The sequence below is a fragment of the Prionailurus viverrinus genome, chromosome C1, assembly GCF_022837055.1.
Source record: "Prionailurus viverrinus isolate Anna chromosome C1, UM_Priviv_1.0, whole genome shotgun sequence".
Taxonomy (NCBI): domain Eukaryota; kingdom Metazoa; phylum Chordata; class Mammalia; order Carnivora; family Felidae; genus Prionailurus; species Prionailurus viverrinus.
In genome coordinates, this window is record NC_062568.1 from 90,662,898 (window position 1) to 90,688,039 (window position 25,142).

The following is a 25,142-nucleotide window of genomic DNA, read 5'->3' on the forward strand; positions in this document are numbered from 1 at the left end:
TTACAGCTAGTCTTGATCACTAGACCTGCTCATTGTGGCTGTGTGTTTGTGTGTGTGAGAGAGAGAGGGCGAAAGAGTATATATATGTATGTTTGTGTATAAGTGTATATATATGTATGTATATAGGCGTGTGTGTGTGTGTGTGTGTGTGTGTGTGTTTGATTCTATGTGTTGTGGAAATAATTGAAGAACAAGGTTATTCAGAACTTAACTATAGCAAAAAAGTCAGCCACCATCACTTGTGTTTGGCAGAGACTCAAAGGCAGGCAGAGGAGTGGGCAAGATTCTTGGCAGGAAAAAGGGAAGCCTTTACTATGCCCTGATTGGAGGCTGTAGGCATGGGGAAGCTGTAGGCAGGCTAACAAGTGGCATCCTATATGATTAGTTATGCATATCTGGCTTTCTCTAGTTGGTCCCAAGTTAGAAGAAAGTAAGACTCTACTCTTTAGCCCTTTTTCCCCATCCCAATGACTCAGAGTTTAATGGTGACTTTTCTTTTTTTCTCATTGTCCCAGAGATATAGTAATGGGTTCAGGATATATGACAAGGACAAGAAATTTCTCAACTCAAATGAAAAGAAGACATTTTCTGAAAATAGTTTAAAGTATGAAGAATCCATCCTGTGGACTAAGGGAGAGGTCCTTGGGAAGGGAGCCTATGGCACAGTAAGTTAAATGGGAAACATGATGAAATCCCAAATCCCCACTTCTTCTTGACCTACCTTTTCCTCCCTAATCCTCTTGTGCACCCTTCACACCCTCTGTGCTCTTCTACTTGAAACTCTTTCAGTTGGAAATAACAGGAAACTCAATCCAAACTGGCCCAGGGAAAAGGATGTTCACTGTTTTATGTAACTGAAGGGTCTGGAGTAGGTCTGGCTCTAGGCGGAGGTGATTTCAGGGGTCAAAAAAATATCACCAGGGTCTGGCCTCTTTGTATCTCTTCTAATAGGTCTTATTCTCAGGGTACATGTGGTGGTACAAGAACCAATGTATTTCTAGCCTCTCATTCTCCTGGATCCAAGTCCAGTGGGAAAGATGTCTCATTGTTCAACAGCTCAGGATGTTACCATTGCTGAGAATCATTGCTGAGTGGCCAAAACAAAAGCTGTTCCTTACATTTTTTGAATTGCATGAAAGATCATCTAAAGTCCTAGCACATTAGATAGTATTTACATGCATCAGTTACAAGAAGACTGATCCCCAAAGAAGATAGGTTATGTTTCTAGCTGGGGACATATCAGCAAGAAGGTGGGAAGACATGAAACCACTGAAAATGCATGATGGGGTCACTGACAAGTTGCCCCAGTTCTGCCTTCCTCTCTCTCCTTAGAGCTTTGGCACTGAAACAGCCCTATTTCATTTATTTGGTGAGCAATTTTGCCATTGTAGTCATGTAGATATCTGTGAGGGATAATTACCCCAGTTTTATAGATGAGAAAAACTGAAGTCAAAACGATTATACAACTTACCCAAATTTACACAGCTGGGGAATGGTAAAGCCAGAATTCTAACCAGTCCAGGCCACTGAACTCCAAGCCATTATGATATCCATTCACCATGCTGCTCATCCCCGTTTTGGCCTCACTGAAACACTGACTTTGCTTAAGCACTTTGCATTTATGTAGGGATGAATCAACTTAGAGAAAGACAGGGTTTGGGAGGAGAAGGGAAAGGCAAGTGTCACCTGAGGCATTTTGTGAACAAGTTCTATCATTTATATTTAATAATAATGTTTGCTTCTAGGTATATTGTGGTCTTACTAGCCAAGGACAGCTAATAGCTGTAAAACAGGTGGCTTTGGATACCTCTGATAAATTAGCTACTGAAAAAGAATACCGGAAGCTACAGGAAGAAGTAGATTTGCTCAAAGCACTGAAACATGTCAACATTGTGGCCTATCTGGGGACATGCTTGGAAGAGAACATCGTAAGCATTTTCATGGAATTTGTTCCTGGTGGCTCAATTTCTAGTATTATAAGCCGTTTTGGGCCATTGCCTGAGATGGTTTTCTGTAAATATACAAGACAAATTCTGCAAGGTGTTGCTTATCTCCATGAGAACTGTGTGGTGCATCGAGATATCAAAGGAAACAATGTTATGCTCATGCCAACTGGAATAATAAAGCTAATTGACTTTGGCTGTGCCAAGCGTTTGGCTTGGGCTGGCATAAATGGCACCCACAGTGACATGCTTAAGTCCATGCATGGGACTCCATATTGGATGGCCCCGGAAGTCATCAATGAGTCTGGATATGGAAGGAAGTCAGATATCTGGAGCATTGGCTGCACCGTGTTTGAGATGGCCACAGGGAAGCCTCCACTGGCTTCCATGGACAGGATGGCAGCCATGTTTTACATTGGAGCACACCGAGGGCTAATGCCTCCTTTACCAGAACACTTCTCAGAAAATGCAGTGGACTTTGTGCGTGTGTGCCTGACCAGGTAAGAAACTGAAAACAGGAGGAAGAGAAATCCCCAGAGATTCCAAGATTGCTGACATTTCCCCCTGAAATTTATGGCCCACCAAAAAGGCAAGTAGGGAGTGATTTTGATGATTAGCTATATTGGGTGATTGTGCTCCTTGTTGCATCAGGGTATGGGGGCAATGCTTCAGGTAGGAGGTGCCTCAATTAAATGTTTGACAGTACTTATCAGGGACAGACAATACTTCCCCAAATCAGTGGGAGCATGAACATGGCTATGAGAGGAACATCTTCCCAGGGACTGGTCATGGTGAAATGACATTGCCTGTCCTTAAGTTTCCCTTTCCTGAGCTACCTTCCCTCTCAGAGAACCAGTGTCTCATTTCCTTCCTAAAACCAGCTCTCAGGAAAGTATGTGAGAAATTCATTCATATTGAGGGATTGATATGAATCAATTGATCGATGACTGGAAAATTTAATGTATTGGTCCTCCCGCCCCCAAAATACTTGCATTTAAAATGAAGGGAAACATTTTGACCCAAAGGAACAAATCTTTAATTGAAGCTTTTCATGCATTAAGTGTGGAGAGTATTTGGGGAAGCAGAAAAGGCCCAGAAAGTTGCTTGTTTTTTCCTGTTCGGATGCTCCCTAGTATCTATGGAATAAAATTTTGGGTAAAATGTTAGAAGGGACCTTAGAGATTACCCACTCGTGTGGTTTTCAAACTTTTCTTAGACAGGTACTCTTCACTCACATGAGATTTTAATTCAGAGAGATGACTCTGGTTAAAGTATGACTGTATGTGTATGATGAGGGAGAGAGCTAAACAGTAGGGTGGAGGGGGGGTGTGGAGCCCACCCACCTGGCCTCTATGCACCTAGTGAGGCTCAACATTTAGTCATACGTACAAGGTGAGGACAGCCTGAGACCTAAACACAATTCTTGCTTTCTGGGACATGTGCTTTCTTATTCCTGGATGAAAAATTCTAGTGCCTCTCAACTCCCAAAATGGGTTTTTCTCTTTCTAATGAATCTCAGAACCTGCAGTTCTCCCTGTCTGTTGACAAATGTGCTTCTCTCTTTCAGATTCTGTTTCTCTCTCCCAGATGTGTGTCAGAGTGTCCTGGTTGATTTCAGGGGATCATATAGGCCAAGGCAGGAATACATACTTCATACTCCAGTTCTGGGTATTCCTAGATGTAGATATGTTCCAGCATGGATTGTGTGGACAGAGCCCCAGGCACAGAGCTGCCCCCTGCTCACCCAAAGAAACCTCACAAGAGGGGTGCCTGGGTGGCTCAGTCAGTTGGGCGACCGACTTTGGCTCAGGTCATGATCTCGCAGTCCGTGAGTTCGAGCCCCACATCGGGCTCTGTGCTGACAGCTCACAGCCTGGAGCCTGTTTCAGATTCTGTGTCTCCCTCTCTCTCTGACCCTCCCCTGTTCATGCTCTCTCTCTGTCTCAAAAATAAACGTATTAAAAAAAAAAAAAAGAAACCTCACAAGAGACATAAAGGTGTTAGAAATGTCATATGAACCAGTACTAGTTTTAGAATTGGTCTTAGCTCTTAAGACTACTATAGTTGCTATGTTCTGAATTGAACAGTTCTCTATTATTGAGCCATAGAAAATACATTTCATTTTCTTTCCAGTTGTCCCCTCTCTCTCTCTCTCACACACACATAGCTTTAAAGAGAAAGTGTGAAATCTTTATGACTTTCCTTTTTAAATTTTTTTTGTTTTGTTTTTATTTTATAGGGGAGATTTGACCATTGGGTCTTTCATGTCCTCTCCACAGATAGGAGTGAAACAAAGGCTAATGCTGGTTTGCATCTTGTTTGTGTATCTATGTCCATAGGTGTTATCCGTGTGAGATGTTTTCTCTACCTCAGGATGCTATTGCGAGCACCAGTTTGTAAACGAGCTCCGTTTAATGTGTTTCAAGGCAAGCTCTTGTAAACATTGGGCATTCTAACACTCAGGAAGATCAGAACAAACCCAAATGTTTTTCACATTCACGTGAATGGTGTGTGTGTGTGTGTGTGTGTGTGTGTGTGTATGTGTATGACTTTCCTTTTGAACCACTGCTTCATTAACTAATACACAACTCACACCACTAAGGATCAATTAATAGGGTTGTTGTGAGGGTTAAGTGAACTGGTATATGTAAATTACTTACAGTATGGGGCACATAATTAGGGCTCAGCAGTTAATACTACTTGGGAGAATACTAATAAATCTTACCTAATTAGTGTCACATACAAGCGTAAAATTATCTTTTGAAATTCTATGGAAAAGACCCTAAGGACTCTAGAATCTTGCCCTATGGCAGTATTCCTTGGATGTCTGGATAGTCAGAAATAAAGTGGGGGCAAGGCATTCTTAAAGATTCAGAAGTATAGATGACTAGGTACTGAGAAGGAACAAGGACTGAAAAGAACGAATGAATAGAACAGAAATGAACTTTGGGGAGCAGTAAGAACTTTGAGTGGGGGTATTCCTATGGGTAGGTTGAAAGTTCTGGGAAGTCAGGCCAAGTAGTTTGGCTTTGTTGCAGTAGGCAGCAAAGAGCAGGGGACTGTAATGAGTTTGGGAAAGATCATGCCATAAAGAAAATGGCCTTTGGGAAAGCAGGTCAGAAGGCAATGTATTAAGGACCTCAAATGGAGGCTGCTTGAGACTAGAAGGCCATGCAGGAATCAAGAGCTTTGTGGTTGAAGCAGTGGGAACTGTAAAGAGAAGAGTTCCAAAACATTCCAGGGGAAGGGGAATCAGGACTTGGTGATGAGGCACGATGAGGCTGCATAGTTTTGAGTATGGATAATGGAAGAAATAATCGAAAGTTGTGAAAGGGGAGCAGGGGAGGGAATTGAAGACAATCCACCACTTAAAGAAATGTTTGTTTTGTGAGAGACAGAGAGAGAGAGAGAGAGAGAGAGAGAGAGAACAGGCATGCGGGTGTGTGGCAAAGGGAGAGGGATTGGGAGAGAGTATCCCAAGCAGGCTCCATGCTCAGTGCTGAACCCCACGTGGGGCTTGATCTCAGGAACTGTGAGGTCATGACCTGAACCAAGATCAAGAGTCAGGCGCTTAACTGACTGAGCCACCCAGGTGCCCCAGAGGATCCACCATTTAAGGAAACATTCGAAGCTATGGAATTGGGAGTCCAGGAAAGCAAGTAAGATTGGAGGTACACATTTAGAAATCCTGAGGTTTGTAGCTGTAGTCGTGAACCATTTAAGAGGGCATAGGAAAATGTTTTTGAAAATGCTCAGAGGAGAAGTAACAACCTTCATGGCATTAAGTCTAGCACATGGCTGAAGGAAAGAAAGGAGGGAAGGGAGCTGTCCCAAGGCGGGAGAACCAAGAGAAGTTTTCCCGAAGTCTATGCAGAGACTTTTGAAAGGAGAGGTTAGTGAATGCTTCAAATGCTACTACAGAGATGACAAGGAGGATGAACTCATTTAATGAGAATATCATGGTAAATTTTAAGGGGCAATTTCTAGAGTGCAGTGGGACAGAGAGTAAGTAAGGATTTAGGATAATGAAGGTTGAAAAAAAGCCACTGGGTTTGGCTACATAAAGGAAAAGACTTTTGGAGAGAGGAGAGATTTCTGCGTATTTTCAAGACAAAAGAAAGGGCCTCCACAAGGGGAGCTTTTATTTCAAAATGACTTATAGTCACTTTTTTTTTTTTTTTTTTTTCAACGTTTATTTATTTTTGGGACAGAGAGAGACAGAGCATGAACGGGGGAGGGGCAGAGAGAGGGAGACACAGAATCGGAAACAGGCTCCAGGCTCTGAGCCATCAGCCCAGAGCCTGACGCGGGGCTCGAACTCACGGACCGCGAGATCGTGACCTGGCTGAAGTCGGACGCTTAACCGACTGCGCCACCCAGGCGCCCCATAGTCACTTTATTTTTATGTCCATTTTCACCTGGACTATTCCTGGTATTAATCCTCCTCGCACAAATTATCAAAAGATAGCCAATTTAGCCAAAATAATGCCTTTCAAGTAGGTCATTGCAGGTAACTATCAACTGGTTCACTGGTTCATTGACTAGTTCATTGGCAAAAGTTTAATTTCTTGAGGAAAAATAACCTAAACCAAAATAGTACTGTCTTCCATTATTTTATGCTCATCCAAGAGGGCCCCAAATGGGATTATTTCAATTAATCACCAAAATGCATTTAAATGTCTACTTCTTAAAGGCTATTTTTTTTTAATGTTTATTTTTGAGAGAGAGAGGGTTGGGGAGGGGCAGAGAAAGAAGGGGACAGAGGATCCAAAGTGGGCTCTGTGCTGACAGAAGACCGATGCACGTGGGGCTCAAACTCACAAATTATGGGGGCATTACCTGAGCCGAAGTCAAGATGCTTAACCAACTGAGTCACTCAGGCATCCCTGCTTTTTAAAGGCTTTTCAATTCTGGATTCCAGTGCCTCTCCATTTTAAAAGTAAATTTAATGCTAATTAAAGGCACATTAAACTGTACACCCAAAAGTGAGAATTTTACTGTGTAAGTTATACCCCAAATCGAACAACAGTAAAATGTAAAGTAGGGACTAGTTTTTAATCATAACAACTACTTTTTGAGCTATTACTGTGTGCCAGACACTGTTCAAAACCTGTATGTACATTATTTAATTCTCCAAAGAATTGTTATTGTTATCTCCATCTTACTAATGAGAAGACTTTGCGTTGCTTACCTAAAATTATACTGATCAAAACTGAAGTGTAGACTCACCTCAAGTCTGTTTGGCCAAGACTGTGCTTCTACTTTTATTTTCCTGAGCACCTGTAAGCAGATCCATTTTTATTTATTTATTTATTCATTTTGAAAGAGAAACAGTGTGGGCGAGCAGGGGAGGGGCAGAGAGGGAGAGAATCCCAAGGGCTAACAGGTGCAGAGCCCCATGCAAGGCTTGATTCCACAAACTGTGAAATCATGACCGGAGCTGAAATCAAGAGTTGGACACTTAACTGAGTCACCCAGGCGCCCCTGTACTTCCATTTTTAAGTTGGCAAGTGGATCCAGTTGGGAGGCACTTATTGGGTGCTGTTTCTAAAGTGTTTTTCCCTTCTTAGGGACCAGCATGAGCGACCTTCTGCTGCCCAGCTCCTGAAGCACTCCTTCTTGATAAGAAGTCATTGAACATACATCAACTTTCCTTTCCAGTTCCATTATAGATACACTCCGTGACTGCTTCATTGTGGGAATGATGGTTAAGGGACTTTTCCTATTGTTAAGTCAGCTCAACTCAACCAGATCCTGCAGTGTCCCTAACTAAAATGTTTTTAGGTAAATACTAGCCTCAAGCTTCAGGTGTGGTTACCCATGTATATGAGAAAATTTTCTTAAACAATAACAAAATGTATTGCTGTTTACAGTTTTGACTATCCTTCATTTTTGGCCTGTCAGTTTTAATGTCTTTAAAATAAATTGTAAAAACAAGAAGAAAATTGTTTATTTTTTGGTTGGCTGGTAAAGACACTTAATTCTTGGAAAGGAAACCAAAGGTGATAAATTAAAAACTGGAGGATGCTAGATTCTGTTTAGCGGTAACCTTTGCAGATTACAGGAGCCTCAAAATTAACAGGAAGAGCTAAGGGCCTTGGCATTTCATTATCAGAGAGTCCCCTATTTCCTCCCAAGTTTCTGCCTATAATAAGCTGTACTATTCAAGGTGGCCCCATAAGCCTCAGGTTGCTTCCCCTGAAATTTGTAGTACGACTTGAAGACTTCACTTATTTGCAGAGTCAATTAGGTCATGGCCACATCTAGAACTAGCTAAACCTAAGCCAGCTAGTAGAATAAAAGCTGGATCTTAAAGAGGGGCGGGGGGGGGGGGGTCAGCGTATCAACTTTTTCAGGGCACTTTGCTCACTTCACTTGAATGGACATCTCCACTGAGGTCACGCTTCATTTCCATTTTCAGACCAATGGAAACCTCACCAGAAAAAGTGGACAAGTTGTCTGAATTATTACAAGGCCTTGTTGTAAGTTGGTGGATTAAACGTTTTTGATAAGGTTTCTATTGCCGTGACTCCACTCATCTGCTACATTTCCTGTTGGTTGAAGCTCTCTCTACAGAATCTTTGTACTGGCTGCTATCATTTCAAAGCGGCACAATTACAAACTAACTTTAGGTGTATTCCGACGCCAGTTGTCGGATTTTGTTCAAAAGCAAGCTGGTTTTTTAGAAGTTTTTGAGAAGTAACTGAAATGCAGTCAACTGGAGGTAAAAGATTTTAGTCAACACGTTTAGATGGGTCTTTGTGGTTATGCCTTCCTTCTTTCCAATTTGTACAGTTCTTTTCTCGTATTTGGTAAGAATTTAAGAGCTATGTCCCGTATTTACTTGTATATTAGCATAACCTAAAATATCATTTTGTTAGTCTTTTGTGCCTAAGACCTAACAGGTTGGAATTATGCTCTTAGTATTGCCTAGATGTTTGCTCCCTTTATTATGTTCCTTTGGGAGAAGGAAGGTCTGAAAGGAGATTGGGAGTGCAGATAGGTGGTGGCTGGAAGGGCATTTACTGAGCTCCTGATATAAAAAAGCACCTCATTTAATTCTGGTTGGTTTGGGTTTGTATTATTCTCATTTTCTTAGTGAAAATATGACTTTCTCAAGGCCATCCTACTTGTAGGTGGAAGATGAGACAGCCACCCAGATTTGTGTGACTTTACAGCCCTTTCCCTGCTGCCGCTCAGATGTGTGATTTATAAGTAAAATTACATCAAATTTTACTCAGACAAAACCTCACAAGGAGGCTGATAAACAAATTCCACCAGTCTGGTTAGTGAACTTGGTTAATGATATGAAAAGCTTTTCACTTTTCACTTAGCAACAGTATCACCTTCCTCTCTATGACCACCCCCCTTTTCACCACACACAATTCAAGTTTTTAATTATATTCAAAAGTACACTTCACTATGTACTAAATCTTCTCGTATGCCCTGGGCCCCAAGCTCGACCAAAAGAAATTTAAGTCCTCAGGTAAAACTGTCAGAGTAGTTCCAACTCTACAGCACTTCCCTACATTTAACCTATTTTAGCCCTCACAGGGTAAACAAACATTCCTCGGTGGCTGAGTGAAGAGAACTGCCATAGTGGAAAAGAGCAAGCTCTGGAATATGGGGTTGGGGAGCATACAGTATTCCATTATCCACTTCCTCCTGCATGACCACTACAGCAGTCCTGGGCCTTTTATATGGTAATGAGTAGCTCCAAAATAAAAACCACCTAATCTGTTCAATAAGCAGTCAAAAGCCTCCGTCACCTACCTACCGGGCCATCTTTAGTCATATTACTTCTTGCATTTGTAAGTATTAATTCAGCTTAAAGCGGCTATGTAACTTAGAACCTTGCATCTAAAACAGCTTTCCAGGGGATTCTGTCAATTTCAAAGTACCCAATGGAGAGGCGCCTGGATGGCTCAGTCGCTTGAACACCCAACTCTTGATTTTGGGTAAGGTCATGATCTCACCCTAATGAGTATGAGCCCTGAGTTGGGCTCTGTGCTGAGCATGGAGCCTGCTTGGGATTCTTTCTCCATCTCTATCTTTTCCCTGCTCGCGTTCTCTCTGAATAAATAAAACTTAAAAAAAAAAAGTACCCAATGTAGGCAATCTGTATCTTCACTGGTGGTAAACAAAATTAACAAGAGTGAAAAACCAGAACAGCAAACAAGCCTGAGAAAAGCTAAAGTACTTCATCCTATTGCATGACTTCTCAAACTTGTGAAAAACTATGACTGAATTCATCTCTAGAGCAACCACTCCTGCAGATTTATGCCTTGAAAGACTAAAAACAACAGTACGCCCAAACTGATCTTGGGTGTATGACTGGACACTAACGTGGGAAAGCTCTTAATTTCATGCCAATAAAATAAAAACCCTTTCATTAGTGAGGCTCTTCACTGCCACAGGAGATTAGTATTGGGGAGAAGAAAAAGGCAGGTCATATACCAGAGCTAAAACAAAAATGTACAATTTTTTCATTATATTGAAAACGGCAAAAAAAAACCAACATAATGGAGTAGGATGAATTACAAAATGGAATTATTAACTTGAAGTGGAATTAACTGTTTTTGTAATGTTCCCAGATCAAACTCATGTAACTTTTTATATGCTAATACAATAGGCCCTTACTGGTGTTATCAACAGAAGATGAAGACAACTCTCCTTTAACTGATTTCAAAACATTTATTTTACATTCAGGCTTTAGATGCATTTTAGAGAAAGTAACTTTTCTATCTATCCTGCATGGCTTCAATTTTCTTTCAAGTGGAGGGTATGGGCAAATCGTGGGGAAAGCAAGGGGTTGGACAGGGCAGTAATTATAAAGCAGTTTATGATTAAACATTTTTTTTCATGGATAATTCCCCTTCCAGATAACTGCAATTCCTCTTTGCTTTTTGGGGAGTTGATGCAACAGTTTAACCAAGAAAACGACAAAGTATGAATCAGAATGAACTGAAATTCTAGAAACAGTAGGCATGTAGTTTAATACACACCTAAGTTTAATGCACCTGGACTGGGCTTCCTCATTCCCTCCGATATCTAAAATATACCTGTGGCAAGATTCTCTTCAATGCCATCTATTCTCTTTAGCCTTCCCTCCTTAGCTTCACAACCCTAAGAATAGGTACATTTTGTAGGTAAGGAAATCAAGACACAAAGTCAACTAATTCACCCAAGGATATCAGCTAAGTGGTGGGTCTGGGATGAAAATATGGACAATCTGAATGAGAGAACACACTCCTTGATTATATGAAGTTACTCAGATAAAGAGAAACTTACATTAAGGTCTGATTTCCCACATTTCCCAGGGACTGAAAATTATCTGATTCACATTAACAAGACATGTTAGAGCCTTGGATTGACATTTTCAATAAACACATTTTATTAATAATTCCTCGTAATAGATACGGAGCTGAAATTCAATGACTAATCAAATTCATGCCACATATACACATTCCTGTTTTGGATTTTCTATTAGCAAACACCCTATTCAGTAGTCCTTGGGGGTTTTGAGTACATTCAGAAAACAAAATCCCAATCGTTGCTGACAACAAATGAGTACAAGTGAGGTTTTACAAACCAAGTAAATCCACTTGAAAAACATACCTTGAAAGAAAGAACGTACTCATTACTTAACAAACAACAGGCAATCAAATTAAACCAACTACTAAACAAATTTTAAGGAAGGCTTCCTCCCAAAAGCTTGAAATAAAGAAAATTAGCCCTCAGAATTTCCTTTGGGGTTAAAGAATCACAGGGTATGGGTTACCTCACCTTGATGAAAACACAATTACTCGTAGCTGGAGCCACACAACCTTCAATGTGTCTTGCTTATCAACCTAGTCTAAAGAATCTGTCAGGTGAAAATAGATACTAGTAAACTACATAGAACAGAGTTAAGAGGAGTCACAGAAACAAAAGCTGGCAGCGCACACATCAACATTGTGGAATAAAAAATAGATGCACGGCATCAGACCTCAAACACTGAGCATTCCAGTCCCACTGGCAAGATCATCTCTATTATAAAGACAGACGTTTCCAAGGCAAACTTCCCTTACAAAACAAGCAAACTTCTATTTGACTTACATACGTCAGCTTACAGCAATCAAATTTCAGATCTTAACGTAACTGTGAATTCTCAATACGATGGTATCATAACTTCACACCCTAGGACGCCAGAGACAGAATGTGCTGTTTTCTAAATCGCCTATCATAAATACATGGGTACACAAAATTAACAAGTATCATTCTGTTAGCTCAGTTAATGCAAGTTACCTGGGCATGGGATTAACTGAGCCTTCATCTGTAAATACAGTTAGCAAACCCTATTGCCTTCCAAGAAAGCCTCTTGAGCAAGAGACTGCTGAATCAAGAATTCTTCCACAAGGGCTCTCTAATGTTCCTCAGCAAAGAGATCTTAAAAGTGCACAGTACTAGGCAAGAAACAACTGCTCACTGATTAGATAAAATTTGGGAATGATGAGGTGTCTTGAGAACATAACTGTCTTCCTTTAGAGATACTACTACCATGTAAACAAACAAACCCCAAAACAACCCTTCTTATTTCCGTAGTAAATGCAAAATACCCTAAAATATCTGATCAACCAAAGATAATTCTACAGTACACAACAGTGATGCATAGGCAAGCAGTGGTTTATCTCTAAGGTTGGTTAAAGAATAAAAATCAGCAATTTAAATTCTCAAATCTAACCAAAAAATGTGCTCAAAATGCTTTAAGGCAAGGCAACTGGTAACTAACAAACACATTTAAAATTTGGTTCTCTGAAGGAGACTAGTCATCTCGTTAAGTTGGAGGAGGGTAGGCCAAAAATAAGGTCTCCTACCCTAATTATAACCTGTTGGTAACAAAGTGATGCAAGCACCTCTCACATGGCATGGAAGAAATGTGGATCAACGATTCTAACCAGAATGCATCTGCACATGCAGAGAAAGACCAAGACGCACCTTTAACTGCTTCCAAAGACAAACTTAAGAAACGAACCTCAGGTAAAACAAGAAGGAATTGGGGCATTTTGCAAGGTTGTACCACTAAAGGATATCACCACTAGTTTGGTTAAGCAGGCCTCCAAGAATGTCTCAGTGAAAAACAAACTCTCCTTTGCTTTTTGGTTCCGAAAGCATATTTTAAAGTAGCTAAGGCAAATATATAGGGGGGCACAGCTCAATACTGGAAAACTACTTAGAGAGGTAGAAGTAAAGCCTTTCTATGCAATGTGCTTCTGCATAAAGGTAAGAAAACTATGACCTAGGGAAAAGACAACTAAAAAAATGAATCACTCTTTTAAAGGATGTTTAAAGATAACGCTTTTTAATATTTCAAATATTTAAAAAAAATCTCATCAAAAATGTAAATCACCTTAACAGTACTTTGCACATGTGGAATTTCATACCTAAATTTGATGATACTATTTTGGTTTACTTATGGCTACTTACAAAAAGACTCGGTAATAACGTCCATTCATTGGAGTCTTTTTCTTTGGTTGAGCCTATTGGGACTAGGCTGATGAACTATTTTATGCAAATGAGATGGGTAAAGCAAATTAACAGTAATATGAGTAATAGGGGTTTTCATTTAATGGAAATGAAACTTAAAAGGATTTTCATATTCATCCCCACGGTGCATTTGGAAGCTATAATCCTGTTCAGAGGTTAAAGAGTTTGAATAGCTCACACAATCCTGTACAAATTACAACTGGCTGCCCTTTAATAAATAAAGTCATCGTAAAGAATTACATTTACAGAGTGAAAAGTGAATACATAGCATTTCAAATTCAATTCTGGAAGTACTAATAAGTACTGACCCATAACAATATATACTAGCTACCTTTTAAACTGTCCATCATTAGCACCAATAAAGATTCAACAAAATTACCTTTATTCCCACATCTCGAAACAGTTCTGCAAATTCTTAGTGAAGTTTAAGTATAGTCACAGACCTTAAATATTCACATTGTTTCTATGTCATACTGAAAATAAGTTCACTACTTTTTGGATACTCTTTACAAAATCTTATTAAAATTCCTGGTATTATCATCCCCAATTATACAGTAGCACAACCACCCTATGTCGTTTCACATGATAGCTCCTTAGAGGTTTCACATCTAAATTACCAAGAACAAAACCCTTCCCTCCCTCATCTTGCACTCAGCTTAATTCTATACTAGTCCTCGAATTATGTACCACTGTAAAAGTAGAACTGTATCAAAATTACTGTGTTTATGGATACAATAATATGCCATACAGAGCAACAAAGTTACACGTAATGACAAAGATTACTAAAGTTATGCAAGACAAGAACAAATGTTAGGACATGCTCCCTAGGCAAAGTCCCTGGAAAGAGGCTCCTAGTATCCTAAGTTCAAATAGCATTGACAAAATAATGAACAATTATCTTAAAAAAAATTATAGAGCTACTGGCAAATTAAGTAATTGCTAAATAAAGTAGAGCACGAGATTAAACTCTAATATTTACAACTGCAACATACTTGAGTAAAATTACAATTGTGCACGTATCAGTGGCTTTTTAACAAAAATAATTCATATACATAAAGGAAAAAATTAAGACAGTTTTTAGTTCAACAAAAGTTGAATTCACCCCATCTAAAGATACTCAACAGCTCAAAGATTTACCACAGAATAAATTCAAGATTAGCTGAGAAACTGGAGCCACATTATTGGTGTTTCAGACAAATTTTAAACAAGTTAAAGTCTATTGTTTGTTCAGAAGTTAGATGACTGTGCAAACCTGACCTCAACAGGAATATACTGGGATGTGCAACAAACGGAAAACCTCCACTAGCTGTTCACCTGGAGGCTAACCCTTTTTTCTCACAGAGCTTCTTGGTAACAACCATAAGCTGTATATATAGGTACGATGCACAGTCAATGATCTTTACTTTGTATTTATTGTTAGAAGAATATAAAAGAACCGAGAGAGCGACAGGTTTAATTTCATTTCTATAAGGAAGACTGCATTTACCTGAAAAAGAAATATGGCATCACACACGAACACACTTCAGGGGAGGAGTATGTTTAAGAATATGGTGTCATTCTGAACACTAAAGGAAAAGCAATCCCTGTTTACTGGTAAAATATGTAGTGTTAAAGTTCTTTATTTAAGAAAAAAACTTACTAATTCTTCACTATATAAGTTTTTGTGAGTTTAGTTTTCAAATCACAGTAATCTACATAACCATTATTAACAGCTCTGTGTTTATAGTACTGCAACAAGCCAACACACATTTAAAATGCACTTCACATCAAGAGTATGTAAACTTTATTTTTTTCCTCTTCAAGCCTTCAGAAAAGTAGGGGCTATTTCAGCAGCCAACCTGGTCAGAAGCTCTGAAGGCAAAAGTTCAGTGCCTCACAGTGTAAATAAATGACCATCTGTGGCACTGCATACCCATCTGTAGTGAAGTGTCCCCCTTCAGTGGCTTCCAGTAAGGCCTAGAGTTTAAGGTTAACATGAAAAAGTGCCACCTTTGTTTTAGATTAGTGATGGACTCGGACAAGATAAAATAAAGTTATATTGTTATACTTACAAGCAGCTCCAATCCTGAGTATTTATGGTAATATCTAAACATACAAAAATGTATGTACATTTTTCTCCACTTTCTTGTAAACAGTTGTCAGTATACTGTTTTATCCCTTTATCATCGAAACATGCAAATCATACATACAAGTATAAATACACAAAAAGAAAACAATTTACACTCATTCGAAAGCCAAGCAACAACAACATAAAATAGCTACAGTATTCAAATTATAAATAATGAATGCTTGAGGCATCTTATATTCCTAGAAGCAGCCAGCCATTCATCCTAATGTTCTTAGCTGCAATTGTAGAAATACTGAGTTTTGCACCTTCCATGCTTTTACAGTATTTATAACACTATCATATGTGGAGATAAAGACTTGTTTACTATAATCTCTTCTTTTCAGAATGAAGAATAAAGCAGCACTTACAAATATTGAAACAGTGGCAGCAATAGCAGGTGTCACCACTGCTAGATCAGGAGGAAGTTTTCCATTCTAACCATTTTTAAATTAAAAAAGTAAAGGAAAAATGGACCTAAACAAATGATTACATGTTCATTCCTTGGGCACTTAACAGCGAGTCCAGCATGTCGAATGTGTCTTTGTAGTCCATATGCTGGCTGTTTGTACTGTACTCGTGATTGCCATCAGGACCGTTGGTCTCCACTGGCTTCTTGTCCAGTTTCACGAGGGTGCTGAGATGTCCGTAGCCCACCTGGTATGTGACAGGGGGAGGAGGGGGTAAGGGATGGTTAAAAACAGAGTTGTGAGAGGATATATACTGCTTAACAGAGGAGGAAGAACTAGATGAACTACCTGAACTTTTCGAACTTTTGCTCATTTTGGAGTGATGGTTGTGAGATGCATCATTGACATGCAGCTTCTTCCTCGAAGAGCTGGAACTAGAGGAAATGCCATCACTGCTCAGGCCAACAGGACTCCTCAGAACAGTGGGTGGGATTCCATCGGCACTGTGTTTACTGCCACCGCTGCTGCTGCCACTGTGGGAGTGGGAATGCTTGTGCCCGCTGGGGTGGTGGCGGTTCGCGGCATGGTCCTTGTGCTTCTCCTTATGGTCTCTGCTAACATGTGGGCTGGAATGCTTGCTCTTCCCGCTGCCCTCGTCAGAAGAGCTATGTCTTTCTGAGGAAGCAACTTTTATTTTCATTTTCAGTTCTTCCTTACTGGCACTCTTATCAGCGGGTGGTATTGGAATCCGTAATTTTAGTGATCCACTCTTTTCCTTCTTATCCACTGTGTATTTTTCAGGTTTTTCGGGGTTTGTGATGGGAATTTTCATCTTAATGGGAGAAGTGACAGAACTGCTGCTGGCTGACTGTGACTGCACGTGTTTGTGCTGCTGTTCTACCTGGGCGGCTAGATAATGATCTCTTACATCCAGATCAAGGGTTTCTAGCTTACGCTTTTCTCTGTATTTATCTAAAGACATTTTCTGAGGAATGACTCCAGGAGTAGCAGAAATTGGTCCATGGTGTTTACTGCTCCCTGCTTTCTGAGTATATTCTTGCTTAATGGATGAATGATCGGAAATTCTGTCAGGTCTGTGATGTGATCCCGAATGCAGTGACACAGAAGGTCCCTGCTGGAAGTTGATGTTGTACTGGCCACCAGACAAAGAGGTCTCTTGTTTCTGTGAATACATCTGTTCTGTCCTTGCTGATTCTGGATGTTGAGGCCATTCTTGGTGTGATGACAAACTGTATGAGGTACTTGGCATTCCTGCTGCTAGCATGGACAGATTATCAGATGTGTGGCTGTCTTGAACAGAAATGCTTCCTGAATTTAGAGGGACTGGTGCAGGGAATGCTGATGTAGATGGTTTCTGAAAACTTGGGTTTGTAGGCACACCAGTAACACTATCTACTAAAATGGAATTCTGGACCAAAGATGAACCAAGAAGTGGCGTTTCTGAAACTTGTCCATCTACTTTTGGTTTCTTAGCCGCCTGATTGGCCTATTTAAATAAAACACAAAAGAAGTGATGACAGCAAAGGGATTTAATACAATTTTCTCTGCCTTATAAAAATCTCTATTAAATATATGCAAACAAAACCACCTGGGGTTCAAGGCTTTATGTTGCCAGTAAGTAACTATCTTATTTAGAGGCACAAAAGGGGGCTATATAAAGTGGTAACCGCTGGTTTCAGAGTTAGATACAGGTTAAATCCTAGCCCAGCATTTGAGAAAGTAATTTAACGTGTCTAGGCTTTAATTTGCCCATTTGTCAAATAAGGAGAATATTTCCATTATAATCACTGTGAGAATTAAACAAGAAATTTATAAAGTACTTATTAGCAAAGTCCACTGGACACAGCAGTTGAATAAACTATTGAGTGTATGCAGTTTATGATACACTGTAATTAGTTAGGAATACCGGAAATAAGAATATTTAACCAAAAAATTCAAACTGGTTAGCTATGTACTTGTTAGATAAGTGACAAACTGATATTCTATTAAACCCTGCCAATTCTCTTACCCTCCAGTTTCGAATCCTCTTCAACCTACTAGGTGTTTTCTCCAATATTTGTAGAAACTCATGTGTTAGCTCTAAAAATAAAATTTAAATTTAAAACTTAGAAGGTGTCTTTAGGATTTATATTTCTCTCAAGTGGGCAATATTAAAAAGCGGGCCTCAAGAGTTCATCTACTTCACTATTACCCTCCTATTCAACCTTCAGCAAATAAAGAACTAGACACAGATCTGAACTATTTTCAAAGATGAATCACAGATGAATGAATGAATGAATAAATAAATGTCATTCCCCCCGCCCCCATGCTTACTCAGAATCTCTGGAAAATTTAGTAGCATTAAAAAAATTCCCCCCAAATAGAAAATCTTCATTAGGCAAACATCATAGTAATAATTATTGCAGGCAAGATCCATCGATAGATTCTTTAAAACTAATGGGCAGAAGTTTAAAGGAAAAGGAGGTATTTGTATAATCCTAACATACCTTCCTCAAGATATTTAATTACAAAGAGAAGAACAGTAACTTTACAATGGAGGAACCCAGCAGATACCACCAAGTGATGACCATGGTTAACATTATCACCAGTAAGATATACCCCTTGATATATGAAGGACTCCTTGATAAGGTGCACTGAGTAACGCAAAACCCATTTCCCAGTTATGTGGTATTCTTGCCAAAAATACAAAGTTTCAATTTAATAATGAGAAAACATCAAAGTCCAATTGAGGAACATTCTATAAAATAACTGACCATTATTTTTCAAAATGTCAAGGTCATAAAAAAATGGGAAGATAGAAAAACTGTCATAGTTTGGAAGGGATTTAAGGGGCACATCAACCAAATGGAACATAGGATCCTAGAACAGAAAAATTGAGGAAATCAAATAAAACTTGTCATTTAGTTACTACTGTACCAATGTTAATTACTTGGTTTTGATAATCATGTATTATTTTATAAGATGTTAACGTTAGAGAAACCAGGTAAAGAGTATATAGAAACTACTATTTTGTAGTTTAAGTTTAAAATTATTTCAAAGTTAAATGAAAAGAATTCCTCGACCTACACTCATATTCTCCTAGCAATCATTACTATTAACGTATTATTAAAACTACCCTGGGTCATATATTTTTACCTCATTTTTCCCTTAAATTTAGCATCACAGTGAAATGACTCACTTCCAAAATGGTGTGGTTATGGTGAATTATACTTTTCTACCCCCAAATAGGGACATTGACCACTAGGCTATTGACCACTCAAGACAAATATTAATACCAGTCAAATGAATTATAGTATCACATAATATTAATAATGCCAATTCAGTAGAGACTACACAGATTCATTTATTATTTTTTTAGTATACATAGTAAGCTTCTCTGTAAACTATTCTAGGCAAACATGCTAAACTGATAACGAAAATTAAGACCATACAGAATTTATCTTAAAGTAAAAAATATGCAAAAACTTAGCATTTATTATATGTTTATAAGCTGTGATAACTATAACCTGCTCAAGATTCATGAACTTTCTGATTCAGTTTGAATGAAAGCTATCTAATGCCTGGACCACTACTCTTTAATTTCAAACAAATAAGCAAACAAACACCTTTCCACTTGGACACTAATAAATCTAGCAGATACACAATAATTTTGGGTTCAAAATTAACAAGAAATTGTTTTGATTCAATTTCTTTAACAGCTTGGTTGTCAAAGATTATGTGCACATCAAGTTTCTGGTCCAGGGGTGCCTAGGTGGCTCAGTCGGTTAAGCGTCCCACTCTTGGTTTTGGCTCATGTCATGATCTCATGGTTCATGGGATAGAGCCCTGCATAGGGCTCTGTGCTGATAGTGCGAAGCCTGCTTGGGATTTACTCTCTCCTGTTCTCTCGGCCCCTCCCCTGCTTGTGCTGCTCTCTCTCAAAATAAATAAATTAAAAAAGTTTTTTGGTCCCAAACCTGCCTACATAGCAGGTATAAAATATAAGGCTTGTTTTTACTTTCTTATTAAATTTTACAATGGACAATCAAAAGAATCTGTCAAATAATCACTGCCAATATATTAGTTATATACACAAAAATCACAGTATGGTCCTTAAAAGAGAGCCTTTTTACCTCAAGGCTAATTATACAGAAAAAAATTAAATACAAAAAACAGATGAGGGTTTGTTATTAATTATAAAACAAAAACAACAACAAAAAATATTACAGGCAGGCCAAGTCCAAGCCAAAGCTGTTTTTGGAAGAGTCATTACATGAATTATTTCAGTGAACACTGATGCTTCAACACCAGATTCAAATTCAGATATATCTTAAACTTTGTTACTTTTTTCTTTTTTTGTGATCAAAACACCGAGAAACGCTGCTATATACCATGCTGAAACTGTCAATGTCTTACATGTCCCAAGATTCATATTCAGTGGCTCTCCAATTTAATAAACTTGAGCCTTTTCAGCACAGAAGCAGATGGTTATTTGGGTGGCCTCTGTCATGTCAAAAAAAAACTTTAAGTACAATTTAGGAGCAGTATAAAAGGCAGATCACTTGCTTTTTGTGACCTTTACTTTAGGACCATGTATATAAACTATTTTTATTCAGACGATGCCTACTTCTTCTCATCTGTTAACTGCCAAAGTAAGATGGAAGCACAGAAAACCTAATTTTCAAGTCATAGATGACAAAAAAAAGTGCCCCCCATTGGTTTTTAAAAGATGCCATTTTAACTCACTGAAGATTCCTTCTCTTGTTAAACTTTAAAAAAACCTCTGGCAATGTAAGGAAAAGAGCATAAAATCATGTGGCAGTAATATAGTACGAGATACATACACTGGATGAAATTTTTCACGGAGGAAACAAAAATTGAAAATCAAGAGATCTAAAAAGGAGGCATATTTTAGAAAAAAGGAAGGCAAACTATCACAATTATGACCTATACCCCCATGTTTGTAAACAAAGTTTTACTGGAACAGTCATATCCATTCATTTACGTATTGCTTATGGTTGCTTTCCAGCTACAGGGGCAGGAGTTGTGTAGTTGGCATAGACCAAAGAGTCTATAAACTCTGAAAGAGTTATTACTATTTGGCTCATTAGAGAAAAGAAACATCTAGCTTACAGAAACATGTTGAAATTTTATTGGAAGATCACATGTGAAACCCAAAGGGGTCTCTATGTAACAGATGTCCTCAATAGGAATAGATATAAATTGTTTTCCCATGAGCTTCAATCTTGCAACGGAAGTTAGGGAAAGCTCACAAAAAGAAGCAGCCAAAAACCTAACAGTGTATCTTTTAGGCAAGAAGCATAATCTATTTCCTTTCTGAAATCTACAGTATGTGGCTAAAATGTCTTAATCCCCAAGAATCTCTCCTGCCTCTGGTCAGCTTATTTCTTACCAAAGAAATTTCTTATCAGAAGACTCAATTCCTGGTTCACAATTTACAGAATCTGCACCCCTGATTTTTTCAATTCATATTTAATAATACAAGGCAACAATGACACACTTCACTATCAGTGGAACTACAGAACAAGGAATGTTACCCTGAAAATACCTTTAGTTCATAGCTTCACATCTTCTACAATAAATTATACCCGACTTTGAGATTCTTGCATTGTCAACCTATAGCATTATAAATCATAATGTTTTTTGAGAAGTCCTGATAGGGCTATAGATATTCATTGGTGGTTAAAATATGTTCAAGTTTTTATTTTTTAGTTGTTTTTCTTTAGGCTAACAAATCCTTATTTTCATCCTGTTCATTTGATCGTGTAAATTATACTTTTAAATTCTATTAACAAATTGTTAAAATGAAATTATAGTTATGTTTTTGAGGAATCTTTTGAAACACAAATATTAATAAAGAGATCTGGGATTAATATCAAAATAACTACAGGGGGACAGGGAGATGCTGGATTGGCCAGAATCGGTAACTGTTCACTTAAGTATGAGTCTACGGAGACTTGCTATTTTCAAACCTATACTAAAGTAGGTAGAATTTTCCATAATAAAAAAATATTTTCAATGTAAAAAAAAAAAAAATCCTCTTTCTCTACTTACCATCTAGTAATTCTAGAGTAACTGTAGGATCGACATATTCCCACCAATGTTTTCCATCAGTTGACACAGGAATCTCCCAATTGGACCATTTGCAAGCCAAATGAATACATACACATGCTATCACTGTTGGTTTGTACTGAAGACAGAAGGTGGTAAGGTGTAGACTGTTGTGGAGCAGGTTTGAAAACGAAGAACCACAGTAATTCAAGTATGTAAAACAAAGAAAAACATTTACCAGTAAGATTAGAGCACAAACATAATTATAAAGGTTTTCTTCAAGTCGAGTATAAAACCTTATTTTTAAATTAAAAGCTAACACTATAGTTATAAAATTCTAATACTAGATTATGAACATTCTCCACACTGTGACTCCCAGAGCATTATATTAATATTTTATCGATAGTAATATATTAATATTTCTAAATTTTGAAGTACTTTTACTTCTTTATAAAAGGAGGGGAAGACATATTTCCAATAATCAGCATAAACAAGTGTAACATCTTAATTTTTTGTGGTATTTTTGCTTCTTTTGTAATGTCATGGCAAAAAAGTAAAGAAAAAGCAGAAGATTCTCCATAATACTGCCAAGTAATTTCAACATCACATTACAGAATGAAGTCAGAATCAGAGATTCCACCATTTGATGTGGGTTAACAGAATTCTTAAGTAAGTTAAAGAGAATCTAACACTTATCTATGTAAACCTCTGTCTTTTCAGCAAAGCCACAGAGAAAACTTACCTTTTGTTGAACAGCTTCAAGGCCCAATGTTGCTAAATACTATAAAAACGCTACTTTTCTCCTTCCACTTTATGTCCCAAATTTGGGCATGTGATAACACGTTACAGCATGCCTTTTCTAACCAAAGTTTTAAATTTAGTACTTTCTTTTTGTCGTTCAAAACTCCTAGGGATAGGAGTTAAATCCCAACAACATATACCTAAGAAAATATATTGGTATTTGCCAATCTAAAGTTTTAAATAAAAGTTAAAACAGTGTCACAAGAAATTAAGGACCATACAATGCTACTTTGGTGCCCTCCTCCCCAACGACCCATTTAAAAAACAAATTTAAGGCATTCATATAATCAATCCAGAACAGAATTATGTATTAGATATTAAATGCTTTAAAAAATTATTCTTTCAGTTCAGTTCAGAATTGATGGAGATGAAAAATGTTCATCAACTGCAAACCCACACCAAAATTTTTATGTAAAATGAAAAGGAAGTTAAGTTTTCTTAAAGTAAAAATTGTATTTCTGCAAATCTAGGCACTGACAGGACTTGGCTAGTTCTGATTTACTACTAGTGGGTATTATCTGGAAAAAAACCCAAGTTATATAAATTTTATTTATTAAAAAAACTTTAATGATTATTTTAAAGTTAAAATTGGATCAATGTGAAATTTTAAAAAATTGTCATTTAACTATAATTGTAAACTAGAAATAGCTTTATACTTACCAAGTTGCTCGAATTTCTACGTTAAGTTTAGCTCTTTGTAATCTTTAGCTGCTATTCAGGCTACCAATTTTAGACTTATGCACTCACAAATCGAGAATATGTCATCAGAAAGCACCACTACACTTCACAATGTGCATTTAACCCCTCTGTGCCAAAAGTCCCTTGTACAATACACCGCAAAGCAGACAGGAAGGTACCACCACAGTAGATGGTCCAGTCTCCTGTTGCAACAAGGGTAAGAGACACATTGAGGGGGCCCTGCATTAAAGGAAGCTATAGTGTGCTACAACAGTGCAACAAAGAGGGTCAGGATAACAACCTGTTGGTAGCCATGAAATAGGATGTCTGTGCCAAATCCTTGCTTGCTGTAAGAAAAGAAAAAAAAAAAACGAAGACAATACTGTCAGCTCTAATGTGCTATCATCAAAAAGTTCTCAACACAACAAAAACTTCAAAGTTTTGTACACAAAAAGTAAATTTTACTTACTACTTACAAATATCACAAGAGCGCCATCATTTTCTATACTACTGAAAATCTTCAACAACATTCACTCAAATGTTTCTTGCTATCCCCCAAAGATCTGAGAAACAAGCCGATTTGCTTTTAGCTAGCCAGTTACAAGGGCTAAACTTGTTACTAAGTTAAGCATCTAGTCAGCTAAAAGTTGCAATAAAGCATTCTCCTGGATTTAAAAAAAAAAAGAAGAAGAAGAAGAAGAAAAGATTTTGAAGTCTAGTACAAAACACAAAGAGTTGCCTGCCAGACTTAATCCTCAGTCATCATATTTAAGTTGGCTTAAGTACTTCCATCCAAAGAAAAGAAAACAAAACAAACCCCCACCCCCCAAATTCAAGACAGCACAAACTGCTGTTTTTCATGCTACTAAGCATCAACAGAGAATTAACAACCTAGAAACATCCCAAGGGCGTAGGTATAGAAAACTCCACTGCATATATATTTCTTACAGTATCCAATTGTCAACTTTAGAAAAGATACACATACTCTAGGCAATCAGGATGCTTCAGCACTGGTCCCCAAAAGAAAAGCAATTTTTAACAACTAGTTTAAGTCATGGAAACTGAAAACAGTAGTACCCCGCTCACTTTTTTTCTGCTTTTTCTTCCCAATGGGGATTCTTTTGCTATAATTTCCCTTTTCCCCCAATTACATTCATAATCATTGATGTACCTTTCCCCTCTGCTCACCTAGGACCAGTTCACCTCAACTCACCCCTCTCTAACAGGCCTCAAATTCTTTGCCCTCTATTTTTATTCGTGGCACCTGTAATCCCTGCTGCCCCATGTGGATCACCAACATAAGGTATACAAAAGGGATTTGGGCTTAGCAGAGTTGTGCTAAGGAAGAGTGTCAAAGCATCAGATGTCTTGGAGGCAGTGTGACTTATGTATGGCATTCTTTCCTGGTGGGGAGGGAAGGAGAAATCACAGAAATGAAAGGTCCCTGTAAAATGACATTAGCCAATTCTTCAGCAAAGTAGCATAATATCAACTTTCTCATCTTGGGGTGGGGGTGGTGGGGAGAACCTTAAAGAAACCAAACCACTACTACCCCCCATCCCCACAAAGAATCAAAATATGTAGAGAAGGAAGTAAAAATAATTTTAA

The 25,142-nt window shown here is 38.2% G+C and overlaps 2 protein-coding genes across 18 annotated transcripts in view; one reads left to right on the plus strand and one right to left on the minus strand.

Annotated features, from left to right (window-relative positions):
* The window catches only part of MAP3K19 (mitogen-activated protein kinase kinase kinase 19), a 72,711-nt gene extending 64,871 nt beyond the window's left edge, over positions 1 to 7,840 (plus strand). For 6 of the 7 annotated variants that reach the window (XM_047873260.1, XM_047873261.1, XM_047873259.1 and 3 more), the window contains 3 exons: positions 516 to 665; positions 1,746 to 2,443; positions 7,514 to 7,840. In XM_047873260.1, coding sequence (XP_047729216.1) covers positions 516 to 665; positions 1,746 to 2,443; positions 7,514 to 7,580 — 915 coding nt within the window. In that variant the 3' untranslated portion in view covers positions 7,581 to 7,840. The remainder of the gene's footprint in view (positions 1 to 515; positions 666 to 1,745; positions 2,444 to 7,513) is intronic. The other variant, XM_047873266.1, reaches the window with a different exon arrangement.
* A 3,473-nt stretch (positions 7,841 to 11,313) lies between these two features.
* The window catches only part of CCNT2 (cyclin T2), a 38,943-nt gene continuing 25,114 nt past the window's right edge, over positions 11,314 to 25,142 (minus strand). For 7 of the 11 annotated variants that reach the window (XM_047873268.1, XM_047873267.1, XM_047873271.1 and 4 more), the window contains 4 exons: positions 23,836 to 23,881; positions 22,059 to 22,222; positions 18,013 to 18,083; positions 11,314 to 17,490 (listed from right to left, as the gene is read on the minus strand). In XM_047873268.1, the coding sequence (XP_047729224.1) occupies positions 16,063 to 17,490; positions 18,013 to 18,083; positions 22,059 to 22,222; positions 23,836 to 23,881 (1,709 nt within the window). In that variant the 3' untranslated portion in view covers positions 11,314 to 16,062. Of the gene's footprint in view, positions 17,491 to 18,012; positions 18,084 to 22,058; positions 22,223 to 23,516; positions 23,882 to 24,003; positions 24,098 to 25,142 lie in introns of those variants that run through there. The other 4 variants (XM_047873270.1, XM_047873269.1, XM_047873277.1 and 1 more) reach the window with 3 other exon arrangements.